This window comes from Rissa tridactyla, chromosome 5 (assembly GCF_028500815.1).
Source record: "Rissa tridactyla isolate bRisTri1 chromosome 5, bRisTri1.patW.cur.20221130, whole genome shotgun sequence".
Classification (NCBI taxonomy): domain Eukaryota; kingdom Metazoa; phylum Chordata; class Aves; order Charadriiformes; family Laridae; genus Rissa; species Rissa tridactyla.
This window is the reverse complement of record NC_071470.1, coordinates 79,833,112-79,860,965: the sequence shown is the minus strand read 5'-3', so window position 1 is coordinate 79,860,965 and position 27,854 is coordinate 79,833,112. Positions and strand designations below refer to the sequence as shown.

Here is a 27,854-nt window from a genome sequence, read left to right as displayed (position 1 = left end):
TACCAACCAACCTCCTTTCCTGCCAAATAAAAACAAACTAAAAACCCTAATACATTGAAATTATTCTGGGTGTCATCATTCACGAGATTTATATTCACAACTTCAGCATTTCCTTGAAAAAAATACAGACAATGCTTCTGACATTTTAACACAGCTTTCTCTTCCGACAAAACTGCAGCTTATGGCTTTCAGGTTTGCTCAGACAACTGAGTAAACATCAAACACAGGGACTGTAATATATCAGATTATTTTTGGTAATGATAGATCCTGGCAGTGGTAGACATTTTTACTGTAACACTGCAGTGACTAGATGAACTAGTCCCCTCAAACCCATTTTAGGGTAAAGCAATATTATGTATTTGCTGAGTCTAATAGGATAGTCAATCTGTACACCTTAGCTCTAAGTTGACATTGGACAGACTGGGCTGAAATTCCTACTGATCTCTGAGTGATTTTAAGGGGCTAGGTTTCAAAGAGCTATCTATAGATCAAGAGCCTTCTTCACATATTTTCCACAGACAGACAAGAGAAAGGCCAGTATACCATTTCTTATATCCTGGAAATTTGAACACTGCTTAAGTAAAAAAAGTGGGCTCATCTGTACTATGGATAAAAATTAAACGCAATTTTATGCATGATGATTATAATTGTTCGCCAGTAGTATAGCAGTATTACTGGTTTCTGTAATGTCACAGACACATAATTTAAGATCAAAAATTGTTTGAAGCTATTTTTCCTTTAATAACCCACCCACCTTACTAGCAAGTTTTGTCCTGAGTGGTTCTGCTGGGTATAGGGAATTTGCAGGTCTATACATAAAAAAATATTAACTTTGGATAATTAGAAATATGAGGCATAGGAAAAAAAGGAAATTATATTCACCAGGATGTCATTTTAGGAAATACTGTATTACTTGAACATTGCACCTTTCTAATAATATCACTTTTATGTAAGTGCTTCTTTAGCATTCCCGAATGCCCGTGTATACTTCAACATGGTCCTGGTAAATTAATTAATAAGGAACTAGGGACCTAGAGGCACAGTGGAGCCAAATACCTAGTAAGACAGCAGAAACCAATGCAGAAACCAGAATTAAAATTCAGTTTCCTCAAATTTAGCATAAATGGTGAAATGAATTCAGGTATGCCTTCAATGTCAGTACACTACTTGACTGGCAGCAGGATGATATTAGCACGGTGGCTGATTACTAAACCATCCTCCAGTTGGCTGGGAAATAAACCTTCTAGGAGATGCTAAGGTGAACATTGCCAGGCTGCACTGGAGCTTAAAGGCATGCCCAGCCCAGCCATCCAACAGAGGGGTAACACCCTGAAAACAGCATTATTTTCCACTCATGAAGCACTCCCAGACTCCTTCTATGCCTCGGCTCTTCAAATGTGATGCATGTGATGGTTCTCTGCCATTTCATAGGTGGCAAAGACTGGACACCCCTGAGCTAGAGTACTTTGCTTTTTCATGTACTGATGCTCAATTACAATGTTTCCACGTTTGGCAAATACCAGCTACTACAGGGGAAGAAATATAATTGTCTACAGATGAAAAAATCAGTTTAAGAAAGCCTTATGTGTGTGAATGTGCACAAAAATATGGTAAATCTATGCAAAGACTGCTCATTAAGCTTCTCACAAGACGCCTTGTAGCTATTAAAGTTTCATACATTTGCATGAGAAGCAGCACTTCTCATTCTATTAAGTGTTCAAAATCAGTACTTTTAATTAAGATAAGCTTTCCTAGATCTCCTTTCTTCATTATTCTGCTATAAATGACCACCATCCATAACACAGAAAATCAGCAGGAACCTATTAAAGGGAACTGTTCCTTTTGTCAGAATCCAGGATGTAACATTAAATAGAAGCAGCAAGTTTTCTACTATACTATCTGATACATGCCTGACAGGAGAGCACTCGTTATCACTAGTCATAAACAACTTTCCTTCACCCTTAGGCTTACAAATCAAAATAAACAATTAAAAATCAAGTTCCTTTGATTATTAAACCAGGTTAGGAGGGAAGTGCGTTCATTTCTCATCTAAATTACAAACACCTAATACATTTATGACTCTGCAGTACTCTGACTTCCATGAGGTTTAAAAAAGAAAAAAGAAAAAGAAAAAACCACACAACCCCTTCCCCCCTTCAAATTGCATTTGAATAGAGTATACTGTAAATCCTATAACTGACATTGTGGATAAGACCTATAAAATAAAATGCAGAGACACCCATTACATTTAAAAAGAAAATAAAGAAGAAAGATTTATACCATGTAAAATCACCTTTCTCTACTTGAGAGCGAGATTTCCATTGCACCACTGACAATGCACATCTACAAAGTACTGTGATTGTGTTCCTTTATATATACAAAACCTTTATGTCAGTGTACACAAGGGTTAACTTAGATGGGCAAATATTTATTGACAGCAAAAAACCTTCCATAATCCAGAAACTATCTGCATAGCACTAATAGTGGTTTGCTGCACAGAGCCAAAAATGTATCTATAAATTATGAGAGAGTATTTTCAGTGACCTTTTGGAAATGTTTTTAGCAGATTATGTCAGGCAAATATATATTTAATGCTAATGACCTTGTATTTGTATTCCAATATGACACTGAGACATGCACCAAAAATTGTTAAAATATTACTTTCAAACATTCAAAGATCATATCTAGCAATGCATTCTAGGGTACAGAATCTTTTTTACGATAGGTTTTAAAGGAAACGAGACCAACAGTTAAAAACAATCGCTGTAGCAGAAATTATTAAACTATTTAATATTGCTTAACTGGCAAAGAAAACAGCGTAATTTTATCTAACTTACTGGTCTCAGTTGCTGTATCATTTAGATTCTTAAGTGGAACGTCATCATGCAGTTATGAAATTTGAGCAGAAAAATATATCTGAGATGTCAGTAACAAAATGAACTCTCCCAATTACTTTAGTGGGTTTTTTTCATGTAAGTTAAGAGTAATTCAAATGAAAATAATAAAGCCATTTTACTGCAATAGTAACTAAAGTACTTTCTGTATCAGCTTCCTTTTCTAATTTACTCTGAGGAAAATAAATCCTACAAAGTTGGCTAGTGCATCAGCCAAGATTGTAATCTCGGCCTGGGCAAGACATTGGAGAAGTACTTAGTTGGCTGTATAACTCATCCCAGTGTTACTGCACGCTTTACGTTCTAAGCATTCCATCTGTTCTGTAAATAGATTTTGTAAAAGTGAAAATGTTTGATACTGCACAGCCTGACCATTCAGCTACCTGCCTCTACACTCACCTTGTCCACTCTGGAGAGGGGCACAGGAGTTGCACTGTCAGTGTGTTGGGTGTTCTGTTTTACGAGTTTCACAGAGGACCAATGCACTGATTAGCTTACATAATAAAAGGAGCTACCACGGTCTGTCAGTGTGGTTTTCATAGTGTATCCAAACTGCTTTATATATCATAGTAGCATGCTTTCTGTCAAACAATCAATATTATGGGTACTTCCGTGAAAAAGATGGCCAAAGTGATAGATACACTTGCCCTTGATTTAGTAGTTTCTCTTGCTGCAACCAATTCAGAAATCTTTAAGCTGTAGTTCTAGGAAATACACTACCTATGAGGTTATATAGCTTCCATGTGAAGAGACAAATGACCACTTTATATATATAAATATGGAACTGCAGATGCAATTTTCTACAGAACACAAGATTAAACTAAGGAATCAGAGTAATGTCCCTACCAATATTTTTCATAACTAGAGGAGTAAAAAATACTTTCTCCCCTAATTTGTAGATTTATATAAAAATATGTTTCTAACTTTGAATGCTATGGTTTTGCCAATGCATTACTGGAAATTTTTGCACATGGGCCAGGAAAATTTGCTTTCAAGTCTATGTATATGTAACCAAGCTAAATTGAACTCTGAATTACAGTTTCTAAAAATTCCGAGAAGCAATAGCAAGCAAATAAATAAAACCTATGCAGTATAAACTGGTACTGCAATGTACCAAGCATTTTACTGTAAAGATGCACAACTTATTAATAAAAAAGTCACCTTCACAGAAATAATACTAGAAGAAAGCTGTGTTAAGTAACGCCTGTACTATACAGTATTTTAATGTACTGAAGATGTGTGTAGCCTTACACCTTGCTGTATCGAGGAAAGACAAATAGATGGCAGAAGAAAAAACAAAGAAACTCATCCAAGGTCACAGATCAGTTCACAGCACTGCTGTAAAAAAACACAATGTTTTCTAGCCAATGCCAGACTATACTTTTAATGGTTCCCACATCATAGCTCAGAGTAATAACAAAAATAGAAGTTTAGACTGACAATAGTATACTAAGTGTCTTGGCAAAGTATGGTAAGATTAGCCTTTTCTGATGTAAGATGTGTGGCAACAGTGATCCAGGAGGGGATTCATCAGTGTCAGAGCAGAAATTCTTGGCAGGCAGCAGACGGCAAGGATTTGACAGACAATCTATAGGGATGCAGAATTTAGGATTTCACTATGTCATACTTCAGATGGCCAAATACAGATGGAGATCCAAAAACTAGTTAAGACCTAACTAGATGCAGAGCCAGAAGCTAGTTAAGGCCTAACAGCCTTTCTTACTCTGAATAATCTCCTTAAAGGCAACAAAAGTAAAACCAATACATCAGGTGCTAACCCTACTTTAGTGGAATTTTGACATTTATTTTAGCAGGAAAAGAATCAACTGTGAAGTCTTAGTGAGCTTTTAAAACTGGCAAAAGCAAACAAGATGATCTAGAAATTAGAAAGTGAGATCTAGTGCAAGATAAAAAGAGAAACAAGTATTTGTTTTATAAAAAAAGCTTGCAAAGAAATACCTTTATTATAGAAACCTCAAGGGACTGGAGTCAGAACATCTGGAGAGCCAGGATTCACGTTTCTGCCTTTTCTCATGTTCTTTTCCTGTTCATGCTCTCATTTCTTAATAGAAAAATTCCTAATGAAAATTGATTCAGTGACAAGTTATAAAATACTAGCACTTTTGTGGTCAAAACAGAAAGATCAGTAATGTGACACATACAAATAGAAGCTTTTTTCTTAAATATCTTTGAGATAAACATACTGATCCACAAATTAAAAAAGCTCTTGAGCTACCTTTTCAGGGAGGAAGTAAGTAATGTATTTGGTAGAATACACAACTCAATTTTTCTCAGCTCTCCCTCTGAGACTAAAATCAGTATGAATCCTTTTTTAAACACCCCTGTAAACTTTAGAAAGTCTGCATCAGTTGCATCTCTTCATTTGCAGCTGCTATAGAATTTTGATTTCCAACCTCAAGGAAAATGCAGTATCTGGAGAGTGTTTGACACAGACTACTACAGAGGAGAGCCTGGAAAAAGTTTAATGGTAGACAAGTTACTTCATTTTTCCTATACAAAAGGTCATCTTCAGATGAACAGATGTTTGGTCATAGCCTGCAACTCTCTCTCCTTACAAGCCTAGAAGTGAAATTTTGCTCATAGAAGACCTGAAGATGTGCAGAATTTGACAAAGAAAGCTTTGCAGGCAACCAGGAATGCAACCCACAACTAGAAGATGTATTCAGTGGTACGGCTGTGTATTGTTCAGAAGAAACCTGTAATGTTCCTGCTTTGTCTGCTGCTCCTCAAGCAGGCTTTAGTAAGCTATGGAGATCAGCACATTGCTAGAGGGTATAAAAAGAACAAGTATAGGTTAGAAGGTGAGGAACACTGTAGGGTGTTTTCTGTACACGTATTACAAATTTCCTGTTGAAGGCTATGAGGGCAAAGGAGAAGTCAAAGGAAAAATATTTGGGTTAGCTTAGCCAGATTTTAAAATAAATAAATGTACCCAACAGTACTCCCTTGTTTGCATCTTCCTGAGAAGGGCTGTGTGCCCTGTAATCCAAAAATATCCAAAGGCATGTACAGAAAATTGTTATTTCAGCCACAGTAATCATCTCTAAGGCATTTACCATTTAGTCTATGATGTGAAAGAAACTGGAGTCATATTAGATGCAAAGCAAGTCTAAGATGTGCAGCCCTTCTGTCACTTTGACAATAGGTGCTTGTGATGCACGTATGCTTTGTTTTCCCTATTATAACTTCAGTTAACTTAAGAGGTTTTTATCAAGTTATCTAAGCCTCTAGAATTTCTCAACCAACCTACAAAGCAAGCTTGACCACTGTTTTCTTTTCAATAATTATTTGGAGCATCACAATGATGTCAGTACTCGCATTTTCATTACAATTACTGGCAGTTTGCGTTACCCTTACTAAATACATTTAGAATGCACACCTTGCTTGCACCTTTGAAATAAGTGCCAGTCGTGGCAGATGGTCATAAGAAACCTTGCCTGTCAAAATATACAAAAAGGAGCACAGCCCAACCTGAAACTTTAGGAAAAGGTTTTTGATATTCTTTAGGATACACTTGAATGTCAATTTAAACATTTGAAAAAGAATTTTTGCTCTTTAAAAAACACTTTTGGTATTATTATTTATATGAGCAATAAAGACCCTGATCAAATCTGTTTGTATGCTTAGGATCTGACTTTGCATGAGCCAGCCCTACTTGTTTTCACCTCAATCTTAGGTATGGCAACAACACTCGGAACTATGCTGTGCGAGTTGGAGACTATCACACACTGGTACCAGAAGAGTACGAGGAAGAAATTGGAGTCCAACAGATTGTGATGCATAAAGACTACAGGCCTGACAGCAGTGACTACGACATTGCACTGGTGAGGCTACAGGGGCCAGAGGAACAGTGTGCCAGATTCAGTACCCATGTCTTACCTGCTTGTTTGCCATTAAGGAGAGAGAGACCACAGAAAACTGCTCCCAACTGTTATATCACCGGATGGGGTGACACAGGTAAAAATGTTTTAATGATTTCCACCCACCAATCTCATTACCTGAGGCTGCTTATTTAAAAAAAAAAAAAAAAAAAAGAAAATCTCAGATACTTAAGAAAATGCTCAAAAGGGAACAAATTTACTCTTTTTATATAGGGAAATATTTTCTCACTTGATCCTTAAACAGGAATGACAACGCTTTGTTTATTGAATTTAGTTTGTTTGAAAAGTGACAATTAACCATGTCACTCTAAATCAGAGAATGAGACAGTAAAATGGCCTCATTAAGATTGACAAGCATGAATGAAAAGCTTATTTGTTGCTAGGCACACCCTGCGCAGCAGCTTATCACCCCCTGCCTCAGAGCATTACTAACAGCTCTAATATATTTAAGGTTTTTAAGGTAAGTACAATGAATATTTTAGAAAGGTTATTTAAATTACACTACTTCAATAGAAAAATGTATAGAAAATATAAATGTAATAGAATTTCAAATAACATTTTTAGTCTCCCTTGTTACCAAGGGGGTAACATTTTCAATCAGCAGTTAGATGTAAATAAGAGAACATTGTTCCAAAATTTGCAAGAGCCACCACACAGTCAGTCAAAGATTCTTCCTCTTCAAAGGTCTTTGTCCTTTAAATGTTTTACAATAACCATGTTTTACTTTCACGTGTTTATGATACTGAATACAGTGCAAGACAGCAACCACACTTGAGCCTTTGTTCCACTGACTCATTTAAACTGGCAAGGAGACAAGGCAGCAAGGCCAAATATCAGTTCTTCCTCTTTACATGCCTTAATCGGTGTGCACAGATGTCTGGGTCACTGTACTACAATAAAGGAGATAGACTTGTAGGGTGAGGTTTTTTGCTAAAAACAACTGCTATTTCATTGCCTAGCTCTGTCTAGCTTTTTACATAATTCACTGAAAGTTCTGCAATACTGTTAATTTAGGACATCTATTTAAGCAAACATTAACCGCTGCAATAATTGACTTTAATTATGGTAAGAAATTACATCATTGCACTACTTCAGTTGAAATTTCACACTTACTATATGAATCATAATTACAAGCATTAAGATTTTACTTAAAAAAAAAAAACAAAAAACAAAAAAACCCAAACCCCCCAACAAACAACACTGGCTTTAATTTCCCATGTTTCCAACTGAAAAAGAGGTGCAAGCTACAGAAAAAAGCCAAATGATTTAAATCTTGACATTTTATAAGCAGAGCACTGCTTATACAATGCGGGATTCACTACATATAAAGAAAACCAAAGGACAGGTTCTGGTCACCCCCACAAAATGAAGACTAGTCCCATTAGCAGTCTGGTACATAGAAGGCACATGTTCTTGTAGAAGACACAGAAAGTGTGTTTGGAACAAAACCAACCCCAGCCTTGGAAAGGTCCAGTGAACATGAGGGAGAATTAACACGAAGTTAATTCTCAAATTTTAAACTTTTTAAAAGCATCTATATTCCATATTTACAATATCCGCATAGTATTTCAGTATTATATTTAATGGACAGATTTTTCAGTATTTAGTGTTGTTTTCAGTAATTTTATTTAATGACAAAGAGTGTGAAGGACTGACAGCAAAAATTGGATTAAATCGTATCTATGTTTCCAAGACCAAGCATCATAATGAGACAATAATTTGGGTCCTCTTTTCAGGAAGGGCTTATTCAAGAACATTACAACAGGCTGCTATCCCCTTACTTCCCAAGAGGGTATGTGAAGAGCGTTACAAAAGAAGATTCACAGGAAGAATGCTCTGTGCTGGAAATGTCCAGGAGCAGAAACGTGTTGATAGCTGTCAAGGAGACAGTGGCGGACCACTGATGTGTGAACGTCCAGGGGAAAGCTGGGTTGTGTATGGTGTGACCTCCTGGGGCTACGGCTGTGGAGTGAAAGATTCACCAGGTGTCTACACAAAAGTATCATCTTTTGTACCCTGGATAAAAAGTGTGACCAAACTGTGAATGTCCATACTGAAAACCAAACTTTATTAACAAAGTTTGAGGCAGGACAACTTGAACAGCCTAGACAGTGCACAGCTGGGGCCCACAGTGGGTGGAAACAGGCACATTTTCCTGATTCGTGTTTTTGTTAAACCCAAGCTGTATACACACAGCCTTTCCAGTTAGGGATTACTATCCAAACAAAATCCCTCTGTGTTAAGGAAGTTTATATATTGCATGAACAAGTTACAATGTATCTAAGATAAGGAGAAAAGTGATAGCCAGCTTAGAGTAACACTGGAGCAGGACAGCTGGAGAGTTCACCCTGAGATTCACTGCCCACAGGGAGACTCTAGTAGCTCCAAGCTTCCCTAGAATTAGTTACAGACCTTAGTCTAGTTTATTTAATCAGTTCTTGACTGTTTTCCTATTATTCCTACGATCTTACTACACTCAGCCCTTAATTTTGACTTATGTTTCATTAGCTAATGAGACCATTAGCAGGTTGATTTTTGGGAAGTAATTCCCAGTATTAAACATTAGAAGGAAAATAATTGTCAATAATCAGATGTTCAGCTATTCTGGCAATTCTCTCAGCTTAGTGCGCAAAGTACATTCCCAAGTAAAACAGGCAGTACACTGGAAATTAGTTGCCCTGCAAACATCCTGCACAGCCGCAAGAGCTACATCAAAAACAAATGAACTCTTATTTTCTTTCCTCTAGATAAATATCATTTGTCTTCTTTCCAAAACTCATAATTTTTAGTACATACAGCATTTCAGAGAGAGTTTACTTTTCCTATTCGCCACTAGCTGTCAGTACTGTATCAGACAAACATCCCAATTCTCTCATTGCTGGTTTTGGAGTGGCTTTACTCAAGTAACACTAAGAGCTTCTGTCAATCTTACAAGAGAAAGTTCTAAGTACGGGCAATGCAAATACTGGAGATGTTGACTCAAAACCTGTCTGGAAAGATCTATAAAGTCTTAAGCTACTGTTTTTTACAAGACGATATTTAGACAATTCTCTCCTGCTTAGTTGCAACACTGGTTTAGACTGATCTGACAGTAAAGCTGAGAGCTAGTTAGTTTTCAGCGACTTCTGAAGAATTGCTGTATTTTAATTCCATTTAATTCCTTTTACAGATACTGTCTCCCACACTATGAAAACATTAATGGTTTATTATAAAAATGCACTGATAAAAAAAATTACTCTTGATGTACACGACAAATACAAACCAACTTACTATCCTTTTAGAAGGGGCCACCCCACTGCTTACCACTCATCACACAAGCAGTAATCACCATCTTACGGCGACACTAATGAGCATGGGGCTTGAAAATACCCGAGATTAACCACAGTCAAGAGGGAGACAGGAAAGTTCAGTGCTACCTCTACAACCCCTGCTGAAGGCAATTCTGACTATCTGCAAGTATGCTCTACCTATTACATTAACAAACATGCTTCTTAAAAAGACGGAACGAAAGCTCTGCGGGCCTTGGAACACTCCAGTATGACAAGTGTGGCAGATGTACGTCACCACATTGTGATTGTGCAAACTGTGACTACCAGTGACTGTTATCCTCTGTTTCCTATCCCCAAACACTCTGTCTACCACAGTGTTGTGTGGCCTTTCGTGAACAAAGTGGGATGCTTGCATTCATGTTGTAAGTGGGCAATCGTTCATTTTTGTATGGTTCTGTGTCTCTCTGGTGTTGTAACAAATATCCAATGCAATTCAACTTGCATACAAAAGCAGCAGCGATGTTGCAGAAGCCCATGAGATCGATGACTTGGACATTAATTTCTCTCTGACCTCAAACTTAAGTTTTCAAGGGTCACTAGTTTAAATATCTTGTTGGAACTGGTGCTAAACTAGTACATGAGGTGCTTTAATATATTTTAGTTTTCTCTAATTCCACACTATTTGAAATAGTGTGAAAAATTTTATTTAAAAACATGTAAAAAGTCATTGTACCGTGACCACCTACTGTTAGACCTACGTGAAACACTCGGCTAGTGAACTTTAAGACCATTTATGTTTTTACTTATTATACGTAGCCCTTTTAATTAAAGGGGAAGTAAATCTGTCAAAATATATCTCCTTGTACCTTGTATAGCTTTGCTACACAAGACCCATTATTTTGAGATTCATGGTGAAGTAGGCTATATAGTGCAATACATGTGTTGTGTACAGGGGAAATAATTTTCTTTTAGAAGTTGCACCACAGAAATACAATACTTGTGGGGAAAAAAATAATCAAGTCTGTATAGTAAATGTAGTAAACATTTTGGTTTAGTACAGTAGTTCTGCTCTTTTAATAGGATGCTTTATTAGACTTTAAAATGTTGCACTATCATTTCCATGCAGAAAGCATACCTTTTCAGTTTCTAACATAAAATTGTCTTTGTTATGCCATTCTAATTTTTGTGCAATGAGCCTGATGATGTAACTGTATACAGTAAAAACTGCCACACTGACTACAACTTTTATGTGTTAATCCTCTGTATAATGTACAAGCACATGCTGCAGGAACATCAGCTGGGGAAACTTCATGTGAGCTTTCTTAAGTGAAAAAGGGTGCTCTTGAAAATATTTTCTTCAAAACATGTAAGCTTTGGTCCGTTTTCTCAGCAACAGAAGTTTATTCTGTGTGATGGAATTCCTAGTGCTTTGTGTGCTTTCACTTAGTCCAGTCAGGTTGCCATAAATAAGTTTATCTTACAGTCTTAAAATTAAGCTTAAGAATTTTTTTGACCCTTGCTGCTCTCCCCTTTGTTCAACATTTTTCATACATACAAGGTTGTAGAAAAACCTGCTCTTCGGCCTACACTAAGGGGTTTTTGTATTAACTAGGTTGGTCGGTGTTAATGGTAGCATAAACTAAGAAAACACTCATCACTGCCAGATCAGATGACCATTTTAAACACTGATATGTAAGCTACCCAAGTTCCCCAACATTGTGAAAATTCATGATTAGATGTAGTCCCCTTGAACTTCACAGGTTTTTGTCCATTTTCCAGAGAATATACAGACAAATACGACAAACAGCAGAAATATTACTGCAACTGACACACAAAGCCTATTTAACAAGCATTTACCTCAACCCCGAACAACTTCCCAAAGGGGCACATATCTCTAAATCGTAGATAAACCAAGATCCCGTTTTATGATCGTTATATGCAGAATATGTATAACCTCAGCTGTTTCACTTCCGCACAAATTCACAGCACTACAATAATTTACAAGTCAGTCCTGAATCAACGTTCTCCACCATTTTCAGTGTTCCTGCAACTATTTCACACTTTCAAGTGATAGAATATTTATACTCAAGATTTTAATGCTGTTATGATTTCAGAGTGGCAATCACAGACCATAACATATGAGGCAGCTAAAACCATCAGGCTCAAGCAGCAGATCCCAGTAGAAGAAACCACCCAGAAAAAATAAAGTTGTTTGTGGCATCAGAGGAGAAAAATGGGGTGTGATTGTGCTCCAAGCTGATAGGTAACAGCAAATGCAGTTAACCGAAGTAGTAGAGACCAGACCTACCTCATACACGTTAGAGTTAGATACCAGCTCACATGCACTAGTTCCTATTCCATTTATTTAGCATGGAACACAGAAACTGACCATGTAACTTCCTGCAAGTGCAACACCAAAAAATTGATCTAAAACCTAAGAAAGCCACTCTGCATCAGGGTGCCTGCCGGAACAGCAACCGTACAGTGGTAGCACTTTCCCACCCACACCTTGTCCCTGGGATAGCGGCAGCTCTCTGCTGGCCACAGTCTGCCTAGCATTTTCTCATGTAAGATAAGCAAGTAACTGCCCTTACACGTGTTAACTTAATTTCTGAAAGCACTGAGGTTACTATAGAAGTCCACTTTTCTTGGAGAAAAGTAAATTCACAGTATGCACACATCACTCTCGCCTACCAGGCCTGGCAGCCACAAACTTGGAATCCTAAGCAGTAAAGATGTGATATGATAGGGTTGTAGGCAGAGCTGTTTAAAGCAAAGAGTAATCACACACCACCACTAAACAGGTGTAGTACCACTTATTATAGCTCCACACAGAATATACATTCACCCATGCTTCGGCAACGGCAGGAAACATACATGCCTTAAAAAAAAAAAGCCAACCAAGTTTCCCGTGACAGTTCCCTAATCTCCCTACCAACCTAGTCCAAAGTGTGACTAACATGACCATCGGAAGTCATTTCCTCAGATCTAATCCATGTTGTAACTGAAGTCCACAGTTCCGCCCCCATCCACTTCAAATAGGAATCTCCCCCTGCTTCAGCTGCCAACTACTTAGCAGTAATTGCACTGCCTACTGATCTCAGTTCTAGCTTCACAGATTTTGCTTCCCAGTCCTTTCAAAGACCTCCTTTCCCCATAACTTCTCAGTTTGCAATGATCTGCAAAAAAATTCCTTATTAACTGGAAAATATTCCACAAAAGATTGTGCCAGCACAGGTGGTATTAGCTACGATAGCAAATTTAAGTAAAACATGTATCTTGTCCGATTCTGCAATGATTCACCATCTGCTGAGGCTCCATATATTCCTTTCTTGAATATGGATTAAATAAAAGATCCTTCAGCAACTGAAATGGAAGCAGCAGCTACATTCCAAGTCACTGTTTCTCCCCTGTAGCAGTAACCTCTCATTAAAACCCTGTGACTTCTGGAACAGCACCCAGACAAGGCATCAACCACAGTCACTGCTCTGCCCTGAAACCAGAGTCACAAATATAAGGCCCAAAGCTGTATCCCCACTAAAGGCAGATCTGGCATGTATCAGTACTTTCAAATAACACATACAGGTCTAGTCTTGGTTATTAGTAAGTCTTGTAAGGAAGAAGCAACACTTCAGTGAAAATTGATGTATCTTTATTAACTTGTTCATACATTTGAATGCTTTACATTGTCACATATAATAAAAATATAATTGTAAATTTCACATTCATTTTCTAGACTTCACAGACTTACCTTCAGCTTATGCAGTTCACGTACACTCCTTGCAACCACCTTTCTAACACACTTTAAGAGAAGAGCCACCACTGAAGGTGCACGTCATCAGATTTAGTAATACTGCAGTATAGTCAGCCACGTGGCAGAGTGCAGCACAGCCACTAAACTACCAAGAGCATTATTAGAATTGCTTAAGACTTGGTGACAGCCCAAAGACAGGAGCAGCAGAGGATCCGGGAAAGCAGCACAAAATGAGCTAGTCTACATACTTGTATAGAAGTAGTCAAGGCTAATTTTAGGCACAGCAAGCTATGTTCCAGACCCGCTTTGTAAAGACGATAGATGGACTGCATAACACCTCATCCAGGCTCCAAGTCTGAACGTTGTTTAAAAAAGCTCGTTTTGTTAAGACTAAAGCAAGATTTAAGACCTAGCCTAGAACTAACTTTTGCCAGCCCTGCCTGATAACCAGAAATACTACGGCATGCAAAAGGCATCAATTCCAGAAGATTAGACAGATCCATCCTACCCTAAGTAAAAATTAAAGTTTGGTCACAGCTACACACAGAATTCACATGTAGATATTTAGCCCCATCTTCTTCTGTCATCACAACTCAAGAGTGTTTTTCCCCTGTAAAAACAAGTTTGAGGCAGTTTAATATTGCTACCAGAAAACACATACAAGACAGCAAACACCACTGAACAGTATGATGCCCTCCTAGGAGTTGCGAAATGCACTGAAACAAAACTATTAGTATCAACTTGACACCTCCCTCTGCTCCTGCAGTTTCAGATTACTTAGTACTCACTTCATGAAATCAAAAACGCGTTTATGAAGAAAGATATTCCCCTCGCACAGGCATCCCTGAGAAATACGTGGATTCGGATGCCTTCAGCTTGGCAGGCAAAGTTCTGGCAACACACGTTTTATCATAATCCAGTATTCCTAGTAGATGTAATACAACTACACCCAAACCCAGTTCTTCTTAGTCAGACTAACTTACGCACTTCGTTATTTTTTTCTGTCAATAAAACACACACGCGAACGATGCATGCCTTAAAACCAAAACACCAAGCCTATACCTCGATTTCCACAAACAAATATCAGTAGTTTAGTCGCTAAACATAAGTTATCAAATCAGTATTATTCCCGCCCAAACCCTGACTTCTCTCACAGCTTATTACGTAACACGTACCCAGTCACGTTTGTGGAGCAGAGGATCTTGAACGGCAATAGATGCGTCTCAGGACTTTCAGCTTCTGCGCTCCCAAGGAGAAAAAGAAAAAAAAAAGAAATACGTTTAAAAACTAGCCTCTAACCACTTATTAAAACAAAAAAAAAAGGTAGAAAACCAAATAAAAACACAAATGGGGTGAGGCGGCCAATCCCGCGGCGCTGCACACCTCGGCCGACTCGTCCTGTTACTTGCCACAGTCAACGACTAATGCCCACAAAAGGGTAAAAGTTTTGCCAATTAGCAAGGAACTGCTCTTCCATGCCTAGGAAGGGAGACAGCCACGGGCGGCAGCCCCCATGGAGTCATGGATCACCCGTCCTCACCGCCCGCCACGTGGCGGCCGCCATTTTCCCTCCCTCCCTCCCTGCCCCCGGCCCGGGCCCCGACGCCGCCGCCGCCGCCGCCTAACGCCTTCGGCCCACCCTTCACCTCACCTCGGCGCCCACCCTCCGCTCCTCCGCCGCGGCTGCTCCGCTCCGCTGGGGCTCGACCAACCGCGCCTGTGGACAGGATAGCGCCGCGGTGCCTCACGCCTCCCCGGCCCTCGGCCCGCCGCCTCAGCGCCAACGGCCTCCCCGCGCGCCCGCCAACGGCCGCCGCCTCAGCGCCAACGGCCGCCCCGCGCGCCCGCCAACGGCCGCCGCCTCAGCGCCAACGGCCGCCCCGCGCGCCCGCCAACGGCCGCCGCCTCAGCGCCAACGGCCGCCCCGCGCGCCCGCCAACGGCCGCCGCCTCAGCGCCAACGGCCGCCCCGCGCGCCCGCCAACGGCCGCCGCCTCAGCGCCAACGGCCGCCCCGCGCGCCCGCCAACGGCCGCCGCCTCAGCGCCAACGGCCGCCCCGCGCGCCCGCCAACGGCCGCCGCCTCAGCGCCAACGGCCGCCCCGCGCGCCCGCCAACGGCCGCCGCCTCAGCGCCAACAGCCGCCCCGCGCGCCCGCCAACGGCCGCCCCGCGCGCCCGCCAACGGCCGCCGCCTCAGCGCCAACAGCCGCCCCGCGCGCCCGCCAACGGCCGCCCCGCGCGCCCGCTAACGGCCGCCGCCTCACAGCCAACGGCCGCCCCGCGCGCCCGCCAACCGCCACCAACAGCTCTGAGAGATCTCGCCGCGCGGCCCCCGCCGCGCGCACCGCCAAGAACTGGGCGCTGCCGGGGCGGGGGCTCCACCCACGGGGTGGGAGGGGCAGCCCCCCCCCGAGCGAGGAGTGGGCGGGGCGGTGGGCGGGGCAGCGGTCGCGGGTCCACGGGTTCGGGACCGGGCGTTCCGGCTGGTGCGGCCACCGACCACCCTCTCGGTAAAGACGCGGTTCCTCACGTCAAGCCTAAAGCTCCCCCAATTACCACGCCTTTTACACCACAGCATCCAAATGTAAGCATTTTTACAGTCCCTTCAGTGCAGGGAAGGGCAGTTTTTTAAAGGCCGGGCACAGGCGGCTCCTCACCTCAAAGGTGAGCTCGTATTCTGTGCACGGGCGCGCTGGAAGGATGAGGCAGGCGATTTTGGCCTTTGCAGGCCAGATGCCAGGCAACTGACACACCAGGGGACTGAAACGCTGGCTCAGTCAGCTACAGAGGACTTTGTATTTGAATTGTCAGGGAGGTTCTTGAAGAGGCTGGAAGCCATGACGGGTGCAGCGCAGGAAGCTGCCTTCCGGCTCGTATTTTAGTATCCATATTCATTACCTTTTTTTCCTCTGAAAAAGATAGGAAATTATTTAAGGCATAGCTGTTGGGTGTTTTTCGTCGTTTTCAGACAATGGTGACGCTGCTTCAAATTTATGACTATCGGGCAGCACTGTGAAATCAAGAAACTGCTGCAAGGATTGTAGAAAAGTGCGGAGACGAACTGCAGCCCTGCCGCCGGTCCCACCCGCGCCATCGGCTAAGTCTCAGCTGTTCCGACCTTGCACCGTTCGTGTTCAGGAATTTTATTTCCACTCTTGTCACCTGCATAGAAGAGCTGGCCTTTAGCTCACAATATCGTCCTTCCAGAGTTCTGTAACTAAAATGTATGTACTGTGTCTGTATACAAAGTTATGCAAAAAAGTATTTTCTGTTTTGTTTTTGTTTGGGCTTTTTTTTTGTACGCAAGTAAATCTCTTCAGAATTTAGCTGAAGAAAGGAGCTTTACTGGGAGACGTAATAGGACAGACAGTCTTGAGATAACTGAGGAGACAACGGTAAGATTTCTTTTCAGCCAAAAAAGGCCCATTTTTCTGATCTGCATAACACAGGTGATAGGATTTAAAGTAGTAATCCCGAACCAAGGCCTATGTCACTGTTGAAGTAGGCTATTTCTGTGTCATACCTTTTGCAACAGCTCCGATAGTGGGCTCTCCTAGGCAGACAGACATTTCAGCAATTAAAAGTACAGGAGCCTTATTTCCCATCTGAATTTCTCAAGAGAAAGAGAGGTTCAGAGCAGAAAAGGGGAAACAAAGAAAGAAAATACTGTATTAAAAAAGAAAGAAAGAAGCAACCTGACAGAAAACAGAGTGGTGAGAGTCAAGCTCACTATATGCTTTTCAAATGTACCCCCCTTGATTTGTCTAAATTCCTGCTCCATTCACGTTTCCCTAGCCCCTGGTTTCAGCTGTTAATTACTTTCCTGGTCCTGTGATTTGTCCTTTGATAACTGACTGTTGTGTTTTCTTCATCCATGTGGTCCACAGAGACAAAAAGGTGCCTTGTGCCTTTGAGCTCTAAGAATTTTGGGATTGGAAGAACTGAAAAGAAACATTAAATGAAAGCAGATAAATTGGAGAGAGAGGTCAGGCAAGGATCTTTTCCCTTTGCTTAGTACCTTTCTGTTATTACTTCGCTGTTCCACTTTTGTTATTCCTAAGAGATTATAGAGAGGGGTATCACAAAAGAAGCTTAGACTTCTAAATACAGGTTGCATCATTTCTCAGTAATGAACAACGTATTTTGTTAACACAGGTTTCCTGTCTTCTACATCTCTATAGAGATGATTCTATCTCAGCTTTTGCCCAGCCAGATAGTATACTTTTCTATTCTGTGCTGAATTTGTTGGTAACAGTGAATTCTCCTTTGGACACTCATATCATCTTTAGAGGTTTCTCCTACAAAAGGTTTTCTCATGTCTGTGTGGGCTGATGCATTGGCACAACTATTGAATCCCCAAGGCAAGTAATTTGAATAAAGTCTGCTTGTTATCTTAAAAATAGCAAGCTCTGGAAGGGTTTCTACAACACATTAGCAATTTCTGGCACAAGAAATAAAAAGTAAGCGGGAAGGAAAAGCAGTAAAACGAGCAGCTGCATAAAGCAGCGATATTCACTCACAGAGAGAGTACGCAATATTTTTCATTTCTGAAAACATTTCCTGCTGCTCCCCTGCTCCTGGACTGTGTTGTAGCTCAGTGTCAAGCTGCAATAGCTGCTAACAAACCTGGAAAAGGACAACTTTTGTGAACACAAAAATCACTTCCACACAGCACTACATTTTCTTATCAGAGTTTATTGTTGCACTTCAGATACCATGCCACTATCAGAATAATATCTATTTTTTATTTTAAAAAACTTTGAGAAAAATGTTTCCAGCAATTTTCATTCAATGTGAATGACAAGAGTATTACATCTATAAACACTGAAATATCTATTTAATTTCTTCCTGAGGAAGTTTCACATTTTTAAGCAATGAAAAAGGATATTCTGTACAAGATAGTCTGCAAATCATTGAAACTTAATTCTTTCTGCACAAATGGAACTGGGAAAATATCACAGTATTTTCAGAATGTTTGCTCAAATAACTAATTGATTTCATATTAGGCTCCGTCTTTACACCCCCCCTAACGGTCACTTTACGCTCATAATCACACATTGATTTTTAATGGCATGGATGTCAGCAGAAAGCAAATTTCAGAATCGTATTTATGAAAATAAAGGTAAAGCTCACATAAACAAGCATTTGTTAAAGAAATTGCTTGTGCAGTTATTTACTAGGGGAACAGAAACCGTGGCTGTGGCACCAACCACTATAAAATATCTGACTTTGACTAGCAAATATAAATTCGTTGTAATGAATCAGTATATTTTAGAGTGTTAACACTGACAGCCTATTTCTGGAAACTAACACTGTAGGTAAGCTGTGAATAGAAGAGGTCAAACTTTGTCAGGTAATTCCTGTTGCACGACTTGCTTACTCAGCTGTACTCATGTGCATCCTATGATTTGGGGAATAACACATCTACCTGCTGTCTGCACGCTTTGCTCAGGCTCCTCATTCTTCACCAAGCTGACTGCACACTAAAAGTCATTCTGTTTTATAAAGTCTCCCGTTAAACGTAAGAACGTGTTTAAATAGAATAGTTCTGCAGAAAAAAAAAAAATTAAAAATGGCTTCAATACCATCGTTGTATAAACAAGTAATAAGCAAACATGAGAAATCCCGAACTGCAGGAAGCACCAGCAGTTCGCCGTTAACTTCTCCACTGCTTTGGTGCCTGGCGTACAAGCAGCTAAGCCCGCAGCACCTTTTCTAAAGACGCTAGTGCTTAACAGCTGCATCTCAACAGCCGCTCGGACTTAGGCAGATTCTAGATCACGCCCTTTCAGGTGCACAGTTCCAGGAGACGCTACCTTGTTCACAGCATCGACTCAGGCAGTTTCCCCAGGAATCCAGATTTCCCTAGGAACTCATTCGTTTTGTTCCCAGTTCACTCCCTTAGGAAGGGCACTGGGACCATATGAGTTCCTCATCAGAACCCGAGAGTCACTGTGCCCTTCCTGAAGGCTGGGCTTAGAGTTTAGCTGCCAAATCAAGCCTAGTCCACCCAAGGCCAAGGCCGTGCATGTGGGGGGGCTTATCCTCCCAGTGCCACATGGCGACTGCAGTTGGGCTGTTTTACCAGACCACCAGTTGTAGGGGGCTCCTTACCATGCCTCAGAGAGGACTTCACAGTACTCCACAGATCTGAGACATGTCACCTTGGCTGCTGTAAAATTTCTGGAGGGACGACGCAACTGATGTGCATGTCCCCGTCGCCACTCTCTCCTTTGCCCACTCACTGTCGTTCTGTGGGGCCTTGATTTCCCAGAGAAAGAAGGCAGAAAGGGAGCTCTTGAAAAGAATGAACTATGGATCTGGCTGAAGGCCATTCCTCCTCCAGGTAGGAGGCACTCAATTTGTGTGCAGAGGGTCCTCTCACCATGAAAGCTTCAGGCACTCGATAGCGCACAAGGTTTTTCCTGTTTTCTTCTATTTTATAATTGCTGCACTGAAGAACATGGAGTAACTGAGGCAGCAGTGCACAAAACAGGAGCTTCGTGTGATCCCTGGGGATTTTTTGAAAAATGTTTGAGTGATATTACATCAGGTTATATCAAGGGTAAAACCAATCACGCCAGGATGAAAACCCCGGGTATTTTCTCCAGTTATTCAATTCAGTTGTAACAAATCCATATAGATGCTTGCAGGATGCATGAGCTGTCCATAGCATGCAGAGTATTTGCTTTTACGGATGTTCAGAATCCAGAGTGTTTCTTTTATCAAATAAGAAGTATTTTAAGACAAGTCAGCTTTTGGGACAAATCTGTATGACAGTGAATATTTAAAGTGAAATGAAAATTCTCATTCTGTCTAATAAATAATAAAGATGTTCATCTTAAAAAATGTCTACTCTAGTAGGTCCTCATCATTAATCATGCATACTCCCTTAGCAAAAATGTGCTGCGTAAAGAATATTTTTATATACAGCAAATTTGTCTAGATTTTTTCTTTACAGGCCTATCAAAACCACGTATTACATAGACAAAATCAATAAATAATAAAGAATACCAGTTAGAGGTACAGTAAGGATCTCAACATCTGTTTTTTCTACTTAGGGAATAACAGAACTGGTTTCCATTCCATTACCTTGGAATTTAAATTATATGATTACATAAATGTCGTAAAACAGCACTGAGACATATAAAGTTTTTCCACCATTTGATGCATATTTTTAACTATTCATCCTAAAACAAATTATGATAACATTATAGAGCTACTGTAAAAAGCATTGCATTTAGTCCTGTAGTTCTCTCTTGTTTTCACTGCCTCTTCATGCCTTTAGAAACACTCAGAGCCAAAGTTCAGTGGAGAAGCATTAAAGCCATACCCAGCTGAAGCCTTCGTTGATCTTTCTTGACTTTTAAGTACTATTAATTAAACTTTATCTCACATCTAAACTGATGCATTGTGAGATGTATCATTGAAATGTATCACATAAGCGTAAGGCTGGATATTTGCGATTTCCATGATTAGAGAGTAATTTTCTACCACGTTTACACATTGTGTTTATTTTTTTCCCAATATTTAATACCAACAATGTTTTAGAAGTCTGGAACTAAAACCAGTATTTTAACCTGGAAATCTGCTAGATTTTTGCAGTTGATGTAAACTGAAGGTTACTGAAAGTTGCTACAATTTTGATCAGGTTGAGGGATCTCGGAATACACAAAGCATAGACCGAAGGCAAATAAATTAAGGAAAAAATTGTGGTGCAAATTAAGGCAATCCGTTTCTGCTTTTTATGAGTTTTTAATTAATTTCAGTGGAATCACTCCCGATTCACAGCAACGTAAGCCCAGAGTGCAGTATCCAGATCTGGCTGCCCATAGAAGCCAGGGGTGAAAGCCTGCTCATCGCACTGCTTCAGTTTGGTTCACAACTGCTGAAGTGTAACACTGCTCAGCAGAATTATACTGCAACTTTTGTGCTTTACGTGTCCAATTAAATTTCTGTTCACACAACGGCTATTTTGCCATTTCAGTCAGTACAAAATCAGACATAGTAATTATGGACAAAGGCCCTTACCACACTGTGTTTCTTGTTACGGGCTATAATAATATGTAATGGGGTTTTTGTGTGTGTGTGTGTTTTTTCTACACTGCTTTTGCCTGTGGCTTCCAGATTTTGCTCCACGTGTTTTGTTGCTGTGCACAGCTAAATCATGTATGATAACCGTACTTCTCACCTTTGTTAGTATATATTTTGGGTATTAGCAAGCTGATTCCAAAGGCAGAAGTACACTTGGAATTTTGTGCTACATTAAGTTTTCTGATTTTATGCAAGACAATAATCAAATAGTAAGAAAAACTGTCACTGGTCTAACAATGGGCTACAAAACCTATACGAGACACAAACTGATATATAAAAATGTAAATATTTACTGTGAAATTGGACAGGTCATGTATCTCTGAAGCTTACACCAGTTGCAAATAATTTCCACATATGTGCACAGTAGCCCACAAGTCCACAGGCCCAGAAACGTTTATGAGAAAGATTTGGCCCACCGGAGCTCTAAGAAACTCATGTATTTTCACAATCCACATGCCAGCATATGGAAATAATCTCTATCTTTTTTTGAAGAGGTATATCTTACAAGACCTTCTGGTAGATACCGGAGACTTTAGGTATGATGACCGAAGTGTGGAAGAGAGATTTCAAAAAGCCTTTTTCCAGTGCTATCTTACTTTCTGTAGCTCCTGTCTCAGCCACGATGGCAGGGGTTGTCCCAGTTTGTGTAGCAGTTTTGACAGTTCCACATTGTGATCTCTGTAGTAGCTTGACAGAAAAGCCCTGCACTGATGGATACAAAAGGAGATATTTTTATTTAATAAAATGCTGTACTGCAGTTGCTGTGAATTGTAGGTTGCAAAGTTTGTTTTACCCGTGTCAAAACTTTACTTTCTCTTACGCAATTTATATAGTTTTATGCTACCTACTGCATGCAAGGTTAAGCTCTTCAGTTAGGAGCTGAACTGTAAAAGGCAATTTCAAGAGAAACAAAGGTTGTCTAAAATGAACACTAAAGTCAATGATCTACTCTCAGGTAGTCACGTAAACTAAGAATCGCGCTGAAATGTATGCGGTTACTTTAAATTTACTGCAGTGACATTGAAACCAAAGCTTCTAAAATATCTTTGCATGTAGGCACGTATCCATTAGTAACCCCATTTTCAGAAGTATTTAGAGTTGAAAAATACAACAATAAACAAACACAGTTCTGTCTTATCTCTAGCCAAAAGCCTTCTCACCCAATGATTTTATATCAGGATGATTCTATTGATATAAAGTTACTTATAATTTAAGTACTCTGAGAAAAAAAATCCTGGCTTACTTGCCACATTAGTACTTACTGCTGTTCAAACTGTAATTTTGATTTGCATCTTAGTCAGGCTAAATGAAATGGGAATACGGGACAGAATAAACACAAGTTAGGGCTAGAATGGGAGACTAAACTGCCCTTGCGTACAGGCTGCAGCATTTGATCTGAAGGAAATTTCTTCATTTGAGCATTTGTCTGGGGAAAGTATTTGTAACGTTCATAGAAACAGAACCTCTCTTAAAACTGGATTATATGAGAGTTTGCATTACTTGTCATAACCTAAGTACTCTCAAAGACAAGGGACCAGACACAAACACACGCGTTTGATCATGACTGAGAAAAAAAACATGCACTGTGGGCCCTCTGCTGCTTATGTCACTTAGGCAATGGGGAGAGGTTTCCCACTGAATTTTACCAGGGAATTTCAGGGGTGCCAAGTTTATTTTTCTAAGAGGTGCCAAGTTTTAAAAGTTGTTTTTTCAAATGACTTAAACTCTTCACATTTGAAATAAAGAATTGAAAAAGTCCGTGCATCCCACAGCTATCTTAAATGTTTAATTTGTAGGGAAAGGTAGTAAAATAATTACCGTCTACTTCATTTTGTATTCTCTCCCTTCTCATGATTTTGCCTGTGTGGTGTCCCATCTGTGGCAACTGAATCCCTGTATAATGCCAATGAGGATAATGGCTTACCTCAGAATCCATAGGAGGGTATTTTCTACCTTTGCTCTTGCCAAGACACTTTGTTTTTCCTTCTTCCAGGAGCTGACACCAGAAACCTTTATGTGAATCGAACCTGAAACAAATATTTTGCAGAGTAAAGGCTGTGAGATTACTGCAAGGAGGATCCATCTCCCAAGTTAGACTCAAAAGAGTAAACCTAAGGTTATCAGTCATATTTTAACTTCATTTGTTCACAACTTTAATTTGTTACTATTTTAACAAACATATTTTAACCAAATCTAACTGTCAGAATCCACAGGATTTGTATTTATGATGTACAGAGGGGACGTTACATTCCTGGCTGATACCAGTGAATCTGTCTTGCAGCTAATGTCAAAAATAAAGAGAAACTAATTCTTTTTCCTTTCTGTTTATGCAGGCCAGCATTCCATGTTGCGCTTACGGAAATAAAACTCCTTTCAATTCATCCCAAATTCATATGCAGTTCTCATAAAGCAATGCTTATTTTGCCTGTTTGTCAGACGTCTGCTTCTGTAACAGCCAAGCTCCACATTGAGTGGCTCAGGGGATGATTCACAGAAAATCTAACCCTGAAATGTGTTCTTTGCAGACATTGAAGAATACATCCCACTGACAGCTCAAAGGAGAAGTTCGAGAGGCTTTATCTTGCAGTAAGCTTACTTGCAGACTAACTGGTATTTTAGGCATGCAGGAACATGTGAAAATGATGATTAAATTAACTCACGTCAGGGCTTCAGAGTAATTATAATGAGGAGAGACTCCCAGAAATTTCTGTACTTCATCCATTACGGTAGATGGATCTGTTCTTAGCTGCTGTCCATCAATAATTAGCAACTACAACAAATAAAATAAATGGAAGTTTAATTTAAAAGCCATTATTTCGAGCTTCAAACTGAAAATTCCACCTCTGTCAAACTCATTCATTACATGGAGAGTACTGCCCCAGAGAATGATAACTGATTCAGTTTTAATTGTCATCATCATTAATGACCTGGGAGCAGGGTAAATGGCATGTTAGTTAAATCTGAAAAGATATTAAATTGGAAGCTGCTCTGACAACAGAGAAATAGCAGCGAAGGATCTAGAAAGATAAGAAATGTCGTCAGGAAACCAAGTGAGGTTTCTCTAGCCAAGAAAAAAAGGTATTAATGTCTAGAGAAATAACCTATAATTCCCATAGACACAAACAAGTGCACGCGTATGTTACAGCAATGTTTAAAAGCTTGTCACTGGAAACGACCAGAAAGACAGACACCAGAAGGTAGGTGTTAGGTGAAATGCCTTACTTCTAAACCCATACAACAATACATCACCGTGTGGAAAAAAAACTTCTCTGAGAATTTGAATAAAGGCAGATGTTACGAGGACCTTAAGGCAGGGATGCAGATAGACACAGAATGTGCAACACGTCTCTAAGCAAGCCAGGAGCTGGTAGGTAATCTCTTTTTCTTCTTTTCAACTGCTTGACCATATACACACTCACAGTAGGCTACTTAGCCAGGGCCACTCTTTTACCTGGAGGTGAATCTTCGTGGAAACAGACCTGAGAATTTTATTAGATGTGGTATCGTGCCCAAATGACCCACCGATGGTGCGGCAAGTTTGGGTCTTTGTGACTGTTGGAAGAGAAGCAAGGTCCCAAATTGCTTCCAGGACTGGATGAAACTTAAGGTTTGCGAGACTATGAGGTTTCAGAGCATAATCAAAAGTGAGAAAGCGTCTTTTCTTTTGAAAGATCGGTCTTTGGAATTACCCACATATAGCATGTAGATTTAGAGATGGGGATTAGTGGAAGTATCAGGCTGTTCAGAAAGCAGTAGCTCATTTCAGAAGTCTTTGCAATCAGATGCATGATGACTGCTTGAGTCCAAAAATGAACCCTCTGCTTTCCTAAGACATTAGCTTTGAAAATAGGTCTTACGTGCTTCATAGCACCAAGGTCAAAAAACATCCCAAATGGGGGATATTTCCATCTGAATGAAAAGGATTGAGGGCTTTTTCCTTCACTATTAAAAATACATGTAGAGAGAAGTATCTGTGCCATTCCCACTTTTGCCACCGCAAAAGAGACATGTAAGAAGAAGTTTTACCAGTGGAAATTCATTCCAATTCCTTAAATTCCCAGGGAGCAGGTAACAAAAAACGCTCCCTCTTTAGGGAGGTTGTAAGGAAATGAGGCAAAATTTTTCCTTACTTGTACTGATTGATTCATATCCTGATCTCGGGAAGATGTAATTTCACAAAATTCCTCAAAATCTAAGGCATTTCATTTGTTGGTCAGGTGGAAAAAATAAATAGTGTCATTTTTACAAAGTAGATAGCTTCATATATAATGAAAATACTACCAATGAAGTATTTCGAGTCACTCTACAGCGTACTGATCACTTTAGTGTCATATTGCTGACAGATGAAGAGATTGTTTAAATCCCTGCTCTCCCACTATACATGAGTTACTTGGTGTCCAAAAGTCACCATGGTGGGAGAGGAGCAAGAAAGACAGTTTGGAGAAGAGAACAGCTTAGAAATAGCCTGAGTCCTTCAGCTTCAGACTGGACATTTAACGATGGCTGCTGCAAAATCAGCTTGATGTCCTATGGGGCTGGTGCACGAGCATACCTTTCGGGCTCATGAGGGAGTTTGTCATGCTAGGTCCTCTTTTCTTCTGTATGACTGCATCGAAGCAATGAGTTATAGGTGGGAAATTAACTTAAGAGATCTGTCTTGGTTGCCAGACAAAAGAGGACTTTTTGTATGACTTACGAGATAATAAGTCAATCAAAATTCTAAACATCTGAACCCCAAATTTGCAAAGTACTTTGAGAGTTGCAAATTCTTACCACGTAAGACAAATGTGCTGTTACCACTTTTCTAATGAAAAGGGAAACCTTAACTATTCCTACTTCTACCACTTACTGTATGCCCACTGACTTCATAATGGACATGAAAACTTCAATTCAGTCACGCGTGTAGAGAACCCCAAATTTATATAGCATGAAAAATTACAGATAGCCTTAGCTAGTCTGGGTGAGAGCTCTTTTTGTATTGTGTATCTCATGAAGTCTGCAAGGCTGGCCCAAAAGACACTATGTGGAGAATAACACCAACTAGATGCATCAGAGCTTCCTTGGCACACTCTGGGAAAACAGAAGGTGCAGACTCCAGCCAACTTGTCTCAGCTAAGCGAGTCCTGGATAAACAGAAGGTTCAGATTGCAGCCAACCTCCCTCAACTAAAGTAATTTTTAAATGTTGGGTGGGGAGCATTGCCAGGCATACTGCTAATGTCAAAAAAAATCCATTCCTGAAATAAATCTACCAAGGAGATACTCATCGTGTGGTATTGTCTGCCCGGTCTTGCTCAGGACATGCGTCTTTTGAGGCTTGATCTTACACAGGGCCACAAGGTGGCTAATGATTTCTATGTTATATGCCAACAGAAGCTTGCGGGGAGATCCAGTTTTCAGGTTGCTTATGAAACCTACATGGTCACATCCATTTCCACGTGGTAATCCCCATTTCAGATGGAAAAGATAATTTTTACACCTCGAAGTGTTCAGACACCAAAACTCTTCTAAACCCGTGCAGGGAGGGCAATATCCCAGCTGACATCCCTTGATGCTTGTTGATACTTGCTACCACTCAGAGTAGACAGAAGTATTATTGAGCAGCTTCCCTTTATTTTCCTTCTGGTTTTCCTTTGGGAACCCTGATGGACCATCTGATATTAAAGAGACCACAAAGCACTCCCTGCCTGGTTCTCTCTTCCTCAACATTACTGACAAAGAGTGATGAAAGCATGAGCAAATGAAAACTAGCTGGAAGTTAAAGGCAGTTCAGGGTACAAGAGAGTTCAACGAGCAGCAGTGACGTTTCTTCGGGCTTCCAGACTATTGTTATGATTTGTTTTGCAGAAGAAGCTCCCAGCTGTAAGGTGCTAAGACATGACAATGCAACGTCAACCAACTGATTCTTCAGATGGCTATGAAGAATCACAATCAATGTCTCA

The 27,854-nt window shown here is 40.3% G+C and overlaps 2 protein-coding genes, 1 long non-coding RNA gene and 1 other non-coding gene across 13 annotated transcripts in view; 1 reads left to right on the top strand and 3 right to left on the bottom strand.

The window, feature by feature from the left end:
* The window catches only part of PRSS12 (serine protease 12), a 44,025-nt gene extending 32,737 nt beyond the window's left edge, over positions 1 to 11,288 (top strand). Inside the window, exons 12-13 of the mRNA XM_054203590.1 lie at positions 6,592 to 6,872; positions 8,533 to 11,288. Coding sequence (XP_054059565.1) covers positions 6,592 to 6,872; positions 8,533 to 8,840 — 589 coding nt within the window. The 3' untranslated portion in view covers positions 8,841 to 11,288. The remainder of the gene's footprint in view (positions 1 to 6,591; positions 6,873 to 8,532) is intronic.
* Positions 11,289 to 13,700: 2,412 nt separating this feature from the next.
* On the bottom strand, positions 13,701 to 15,654 carry LOC128910422 (uncharacterized). Of its 4 annotated transcripts, none has more exons than XR_008466715.1 (3): positions 15,466 to 15,654; positions 14,995 to 15,058; positions 13,701 to 14,429 (listed from the first exon to the last, which is right to left on the bottom strand). It is a non-coding gene; the product is annotated as an uncharacterized LOC128910422 (long non-coding RNA). The 4 variants fall into 4 exon arrangements; XR_008466713.1 differs by having other exon boundaries at positions 15,471 to 15,654; XR_008466714.1 differs by having other exon boundaries at positions 13,701 to 15,058.
* LOC128910751 (small nucleolar RNA SNORA24) lies at positions 15,216 to 15,346 on the bottom strand. The gene has a single exon (XR_008466856.1). It is a non-coding gene; the product is annotated as a small nucleolar RNA SNORA24 (small nucleolar RNA).
* Positions 15,655 to 18,524: 2,870 nt separating the features above from the next.
* Positions 18,525 to 27,854, bottom strand: part of LOC128910454 (bifunctional heparan sulfate N-deacetylase/N-sulfotransferase 3) — a 112,784-nt gene continuing 103,454 nt past the window's right edge. For 6 of the 7 annotated variants that reach the window (XM_054203668.1, XM_054203669.1, XM_054203671.1 and 3 more), the window contains 3 exons: positions 24,574 to 24,683; positions 23,838 to 23,940; positions 18,525 to 22,620 (listed from right to left, as the gene is read on the bottom strand). In XM_054203668.1, coding sequence (XP_054059643.1) covers positions 22,501 to 22,620; positions 23,838 to 23,940; positions 24,574 to 24,683 — 333 coding nt within the window. In that variant the 3' untranslated portion in view covers positions 18,525 to 22,500. Of the gene's footprint in view, positions 22,621 to 23,837; positions 23,941 to 24,573; positions 24,684 to 27,854 lie in introns of those variants that run through there. The other variant, XM_054203673.1, reaches the window with a different exon arrangement.